The sequence below is a fragment of the Rhipicephalus microplus genome, chromosome 1 (assembly GCF_043290135.1).
Source record: "Rhipicephalus microplus isolate Deutch F79 chromosome 1, USDA_Rmic, whole genome shotgun sequence".
Taxonomy (NCBI): Eukaryota; Metazoa; Arthropoda; class Arachnida; order Ixodida; family Ixodidae; genus Rhipicephalus; species Rhipicephalus microplus.
Genome location: NC_134700.1, coordinates 5959870 through 5967956, shown reverse-complemented (window position 1 = coordinate 5967956; position 8087 = coordinate 5959870). Strand labels below are relative to the sequence as shown.

The 8087-nt window shown below is 42.5% G+C and overlaps 1 protein-coding gene across 1 annotated transcript in view; it reads right to left on the bottom strand.

The window, feature by feature from the left end:
• Positions 1-441: 441 nt before the first annotated feature.
• The window catches only part of LOC119178211 (uncharacterized), a 241075-nt gene continuing 233429 nt past the window's right edge, over positions 442-8087 (bottom strand). The window contains exon 4 of the mRNA XM_075891492.1: positions 442-504. Within this exon, the coding sequence (XP_075747607.1) occupies positions 457-504 (48 nt within the window). The 3' untranslated portion in view covers positions 442-456. The remainder of the gene's footprint in view (positions 505-8087) is intronic.

The following is an 8087-nucleotide window of genomic DNA, read 5'->3' as shown; positions in this document are numbered from 1 at the left end:
CAAACAGGACGCATCGCATTATTCACACTGCACACACCATGCACAATATTCCCAGTTTTCACACTGCACGCCACCGTCAGCACTGCACATTTTCAAAGAAGATGCCGCTGTTCCTCGCACAGACCGCCACGTGTGTTCACTTCTCGTAGATAAACAGCCAGCCGGCCAGCGTAGCGAACATTTCATCACGCACTTTATCACACACCTAGATGTTCTGTGACACATGCCACAGCTAATGTTGCCACTGTGAGATGAAGATTACGCTTTCAAAAGGAAGAAAAAATTGCCCCAAGCACTGAGCGACTGCACCCACACAGGCACCGGCAGGAGTGTTTTGCCAACCACCGCCTTGCACGTGCACCGGTGACGTCACGCGGTGACGTACCCCGGTAGAGGTCTATTGTCGTCTTCATCTCCGTCCGCCGAACTGGGGGCGCGGGGGGGGGGGGGTAGTGGTTAGAAGAAGGCGCCTAACTTCTGCAGCCCAGCAGGGAGCGCAGGGCGCTGCGAATGAGGATAAAAGAACGAGAGAGGAAGAAAGCGAGAAAAAGTCAAATACTGCCTTCTTTTCAACCCAGGAAAGAGAGAGAATGCACGTTCAGTTCGCCACACGGTGAGAGAGAAACACAACATAGGTCACAGTGCAATAATACGCACAACACAGCACAGTGCAATAACATTGCATCGCACGTGCAGAATAGGGTCTGCAGTGCTAGGCAGGCTAGGCCTTGAGGGAATGGAAGACTTCCAAGCACCACATAGTGTCCATTCCTGTGTCCATTCCTGTGGCCTGTGTCTATTCTGCCAGTACTATCGAAGGCATAAGAAAAACTAATATTAAAACGGCTGACCAATTTTGAAAGGAAGTTTCAGTTGCTTCATGACTCGCAGTATGGTTTCCGCAAAGGTTTCAGTACAGAATATGCTCTCATGGCACAGAAAGAGTACATTTATCAGCAATTTGAACAGGGAAACGTTGTGTTGGGGTTGTTCGTTGATTTTACGAAAGCTTTTGACCACATTAACCACAAATTACTTATAGAAAAACTGGAACGGTACGGTATTCGGGGAACGGCGGGATCATTAATACAGTCTTATTTGCAACACCGTAATCAGATTGTTAGCCTGGGTAATTGCAATTCCGATTCTTTGTCAATCGTTGCAGGAGTTCCACAGGGAAGCATTTCGGGACCTTTCCTCTTCAATATTTACATTAATGATATCGTGAACATCTCCTCTAACGTAAAACTTATAATATATGCAGATGATACGAATATATTTTTAACAGGAAAATCAGTGAACGAATTAATAACACATGCAAATCTACTGCTGATTAGATTAGAAAAATGGACAAGAGAAAACGGTCTAAAAATAAATGTTGCAAAGACTAAGGCTATGGTATTTCATGCTAAAAATAAAGCGGAAATTGTAAAACAAACGATCTTTTTAAATTCCACCCCTGTCGAGATAGTCCCTTCTCTTAAAATATTAGGAGTAATTTTTCAAGAAACATTATCATGGGATCACCACATACACTTCTTAGCTACGAAGGTCTCTCAGGTAGTCGGCCTTGTGTACCGAAACAAGCACTCGCTTCCTCGGAATATTTTGTTGTTAATTTACAATACATTATTTTTATCAAGAATCAATTACTGCCATCTAGTTTGGGCTCTAACTTCTAAAGAAAACATAAACAAACTTCATATGTTGCAAAAAAGGTTTGTACGGGCGGTAGAGAATGTGCCACGTACTTATCATACTCGTTCCTTATTTGAAAAATACAACCTAATGCCAGTAATAAAAATGTATGATTTTCTTCTGTCCAAGAAATATAAGCAAGGCATAAAAAACTCTAACCCGTTTCTAAAGCAGTTGGCAGATTTAATACTCAACCAGCCTAAGTATAATACCCGGAAAAATGAAGTGTGGACTGTTCGAACCTTTAGAACCACATACGGTCTTCAATCGTTGGGAAATAAACTTCCAAGGTTACTAAATGAACTTAGGGATAACGAAATTGACTTAGAAAAAATCACCTTTAAACAACTGCGGAATCATTTCCTCCAGACGTCATGATCACTCGTTTCTGTTACTTGTAATTTCTAAAGAATGTATTTTTGTATTTTGTTTTTGTTGACGTGTATTTTGTATACTGCTTTGTGTTTTTTTTTCACGATATGTTTCTTGGTGTCTTGTTTTTTTTTATGAGTATGCATTTGTGGTGTTGCCAAAGCAATAAATTAGGCATATTTCTTCTTTTTATGATGCTTTTTTCTGTGTTTTGCAAGGCAAATGCGCCTGTATTTCACATTGCGAAATTATTTGTTTATAGCATTATATGTACCAATATGTTACACCTGTACAGTGTTGATTGCTCATTTTTGTCGTATACATGTTTGTATGCTTCGCTCGGATGTATTACGCAAATGCTTCCCTTTTTTAAGGCAAATACGCCAACATTTTTTTTTTTGCATCTTTTGAAATAGATTTTTTGTTGTTGCTGTTGTTGTTTAAGCATTAAACGTTTCGTTTTATCACACATGTACAGTGATGATTTATTTCTTGTCATAGACTTGTTTATTTTTACGCGTATGATCCCGAATGTTTTTATGAAAGTGTTACCGCTGCTGCGATGTGTTCGGGGAGGGGGAAGGGGGGCCTGCGGCCTTGTCAAGCTGGCATCACGCCAGCTTTTTCTGCAGGTCTCCTGCATCATGTATCCTTGATGCGAAATAAAGTCATTATTATTATTATTATTATTATTATTATTATTATTATTATTATTATTATTATTATTATTATTATTATTATTATTATTATTATTATTATTATTATTATTATTATTATTATTATTATTATTATTATTATTATTATTATTATTATTATTATTATTATAGTGTGGGAAACATACCTGACGACTGATCCCAAGCGTGTCTCGTGGCACGTCCAACAAATCAAGCAGCCTCGATTTCAAACAGCTCTTTCTAGGCCGTCGTCAGTCAGGCGTGTCCAAAGAGTTTTTGACGAGGGGAGCCAACAGCCCTAAAGAATTCGAAGTATGACTTTTGTGTTGTCCCCACTTTGGGCGCACCTCGAGAGCGTTAACCCGGAAAAAATCAGGGTAGGCTTAGCTGCAATCGTCCCCCGCGTCCAAGCGGTGCCCAGCCAGGGAGGCCGATCTTAACATCTACAGACACACGCACACAAGCACGCCAATGTTAATATGTTAATATTTCACCTCATCGGTCATTTAGTGAAGGTCATTTCATTTCCACATCCTTAAATGAGAGTTATGAATAGTTGATATCCAAGCATTTTTTAAAGATAGATGACTGGTGTTTATCAAAGGGCCTAGAGTGAGTTCCGGGGAGGGGGAGATATGAACAGTTTTATCATTTGAAAAATAAATTTTTCGGCTTTACGAGCCGGAACGTCAATACGACAACAAGGCACGCCATAGTAGGAGGTTTTAAATATTCGGAACCATAGGTTGGCAAAATAAATGGAGCCTATATAGACTCTCTCAGTAAATGTGCTTTTATCTTAGGACTCGATATAGGGCCCAGCCTAAAGCCGGTATTTTGGTCACATATATAAATGACCAAAACCATTTTTCTCTGCAAAACATTTTCGCAATAGACTGCTTTCATGGAGTAGATCAGCCCGACATTTTTCGAATACACCTGCGGTAGTCACCAAAACGACTTGGACGTTCGGCGTGGAATGACCGATCAAACTTTACGTCGATGCCTATCACTTTTCGTCTCCACTGTGTCTTTCCAAGTTCGTGTTCTTCCTTTCTTGACATTCAACTTCACAGTAATTTAACAAATCCGCATTATATTGGTTCTGTAGAAGAAGATAGCTTGTGGTATATGCATCTTAAATAAAACTTGGCCGTGTACTTACGCCCCATCTCACTGTTTTGTATCAATCATTTCACCATTCTCATCTCACCATATTGCCACGTGGTTGCGACGGCAAAGAATATGGTACTTGGGTTCCTCAAGACGACACTTTTTATTTCGTGAACGTGTGCCTAGAAAAGTACAAAGTACTAGAAATTCACGCTTTACGCAGATAGCGGTAATTGGAGCATTGGTCGTCGGTTCTATGATCTGCGTGAAGGTACGTCGCTATATATACCCGTGGCATCGAACATCATCAGTATTGTAGGTGTCTCAAGCTGATCAGAAGATTCTAAAATAATCTAGAGTTTTCGCGGACAGCCAAGCGTGCTTTGCACGAGGCAATTGATTAATATGTGGTGTTTAACGTTTCAAAACCATCATATGATTATGAGAGATGCCGAAGTGGAGGACTCCAGTAATTATGACAACCTGGGGTTCTTTAACATGCACCCAAATCTGAACACATGGGCCTACAGCATTTTCGCCTCTATCGAAAATCCAGCCGCCACAGGCGGGATTCGATCGCGCGACCTGCAGGTCGGCAGCCGAGTACCTTAGCTACTGAACCACAATGGCGGTGCCTTTGCGCTAGGCACTGACATAAAAATACAAGCGAAGTGGCAGTACAATAACGTTGCGATAAAATTTCAGCAGATGCGACAGGCTCCACTGTGGATGCTATTTTCATACAGAACCGTCAGTGGGTAGCCACGCGTTGCTAGGTGGATCGACATCTTTGGGTATTTCGAGTAGGCTAAGTTTCTACCTGAAACATACGGCGTGACGACAGCACTCACGTTCACTGTAAATTTTAGCGAAACGAAGTGCACGCTTCTGTTGGATGATATGCATATTATTAAGAAGCTGTTGTGTATTCCTCAAAGGTCGAGATCATCAATGGTCGAGCAAACCTTCACTATCACGTGCTAGATGAAAGGAATATATCTATGTAATGTGTACAGCCAGCCTATAGACTGCAACCACAACTGACGGTGTGGGCCGACACAACTCCTGTAAGTCTATATATTTACAGTTGTATCCGTTACAGTAAAAAGTAACTAAATACGTTACTCGTTACTCTAATAAAAGAAAGGGAACGTTTCACGGCTTCACGTTATATATATATATATATATATATATATATATATATATATATATATATATATATATATATATATATATATATATATATATATATACATAAAAAAGGTAACGCATTACCATTACCGTAACAAAAAAAACATAACGAATGTTACCTCTGCTGTAGCTCCGTAATCATCAGTTTTAATCAATGTGTCTTTGCCGCAGAAATCCACAATGAGAATTTTTAAATTTCAAATTTATGTTTCACACATACTAACCCAAGCAAGAATTATACTCAATGTTCAATTAACGAGAATTATTTGTACAAATGTTCTGAACCTTAGCAATGTTATATAGAGGCTTAATGACGCCTGCCCATGTGATGGCTTCTGGCTCTGCAGTGACACAGGGCAAAACCATTTTTTTTCCTTGGAGCATTATACGCAAAGTGAGGTTCAATAATCTACGGTATTCACAAAGAAGCTATCATTGAACTCTCAAGAAATTTACAACAATCGGTCTTTTCTTGATCCTTCAGCACCTTCAATAAAGCATGTCGAAATCGGTACTGTTCGTCCTAGCACCAAAATGGCCCACCGTGCGCCAGTAGGCAATCACGGAGGCCTACATTGGTGCCTTTTTATTGGGAAGGGGGGTATTGGGAGATGTCGTGGGGAGGAGGGGGGGGGGCACTTGCAAGTTTGTGACACCAGATGTGGCTTGCGGACGCGTAAGTCTAGAAAAATCACGAAGGGGGACACACATCTTGCAATAGCAGCCATTTTGTTTTAATATTTTGCAGGTTTTATTTTTGTTTATATAACAATTAAAATCATGCCGAGAAATCAAATTGACAAACGAACGTAGGTTCCCAGCACTCGTAATTGCATTCTTCTGTTGAGTCTTTTCGGGAACCAGTCGAGAGTGGCAGTTGCGATTTTAATTCTCATACACCTTATGGGTATTGAGCACGTGTACACGTTACAAAAAGCATTAAAAGTTGAATGTTTTATACATACTTATCAAGCATTCTTATTTGTGACGTTTTCAAGAGAAATTTTAATGGGGTCCACTTGCAAGGGGTGTTCCCCTCTCCTGACCGAGCACAAAGGGGTCGGGAGTCAACGTTCTCTGCAGGCGTAGTCAACGGCCCTCAAGGTCGTGACCAGTGTGGACTGTGTATCTGAGCAAATATTGCATTTGCTCTCATCTGCACATATGGCCATCGACAGGTTTTTGTCTTGGGGGTAAGCAAATCCTTCTTTCAACTTGCATCATGGCTGAGGGAGGGGGTCGTGTTGCTGTCGCTAGAGTGGGTAGCAAGTGCTGGTGCGGCTTGAAGGGGTCAAGTGCCCCTTTTGCACCACCCGCCTCGCCCACGCCCATGTCTACACTTCATTCATTGAACGCTGTGGTGAAAACTAGTTGACTAAATGCGCAGATTTGTTTTATTCCGCATCTTATACCGCTACATAAAACATTCTCATATTGTGAAAAGTAGGTATTTCGATTCGTTTGAAGGAAAGTAACATTCAAGGCATGACAGATACTCAAAAGAGCGGTTTTCTGCAATCGCAATAAGAAAACTCGTAGCAGGGGTGCTTTTTTTTTGTGTGCAGCGTACAGAGTGAAAGTGAGATCTGATTCGGAAAAAGCGAACTGAGTGACGTGCGTCGGTGCTTGCTCAATGTTCAATGAAAGAAGGTTTCATGAAGTATGACGTAGCCAGTAACAGAAACAAACTGCTGCATCTTAAATAAAAAAACAAGCAAAGTGCTGCACATTCGTGGTAGAACATGGACATATATTGAAATACGCGTATTTTATTATGAAAGCGAAATAAAAACTATTTTACAAAACGCTTTGCATTCATCGTGATGTCGACACATCTGTGTAGTGTCATTAGTGCTATTTCGATGAAAATCCCTGAATTTCAACTAATTCAGTAACCTGTGGCAGAAGAACCTTTTGAATTTTTAGTTTCGGTTTCCGCGCCGCCGGCGCCGCCGCCGCCGATGAAAATTGGCCGCGCGCCGCCGCCGATGAAATAACCGGCGTGCGCCGACGACGCCGCCGCCGCCGACTCTGAACGACCCCCACGCCGCCGCCGGTCGAAATCGCCTCGGCGCACACCTCTACTCCTCTCCCCTCGCGCGCATTGCAGATAGTGAACGACGCTAGTTGAGGGGCTGTATGGCTCCTGGCCGCAAAGATGAGCTTGTGCTCATGTTTCCGTTAAAGCGCATCTGGGCGCTGCGGTTCTAGGCGATGCACCAAAAGAGTGATTGAGAAAGAAAAAAATATAAAAAGTAACGTTAAGTAGGACGATGTGACGTGTATATAAGCAAGTGGCATGCAGTGGCAAAAGACATCACCGCAAGCACGCAATACTCAACGCGATAGCCCACCGTTTGCATGCAGGCGCGCTCAGCGGTGACGCTCTCGATTGCAGCGCCACTGCTGTCCGTGTAATAAACTTGGCGGTGCTAAGAATCTGCAGCATGACGCACTAACCTTTGTAAAGGTATCGCAAACGCCATTTTGTTTGTCCACTTTCGCGGTGTTTGTTTGTGGCTAGGCGTGCGCGCTTGGTATTGTTGTGTAGCCGGAGTTCGACCGCGCATGAGTGTGTGCACGGTAATCCTGCACGTTTCGGGATGCTGACCTGCTGTGCCAGCGGTTGCAAAAGCAGGTACAGCAGAGGAAAGAAGCTATTTCGCTTCCGCGATGAAAAGACAATGCCGCTCGGCAAGAAGTGTGGCTCCAGCGTATCGGAAGGACTGACTTGGACCCTGTATCGTCGCGGCTTGATGAGGTGAGTACCGGCGAGATAAACTCTATCATTTCGCTTGTATTCGCGTTTACAGTGTTGCGGTACTGTCAAGCTCGACATCACACAAAGAGAGTAACCGCGTCGATGGTAAACGTGCATGCCAGTTGAAACGCGTGCCGCGTTTAGTGCCAAGTAAACGTTGCGTCTCTGGCTTGATCCATGCCGACCGCGGCGGCTGCATTTTCGATTGAGGCGGAAATGTTGGGGCCTGTGTACTTAGCATTATATGCACGTTATTGAATACCAGGTGGTCGAAATTT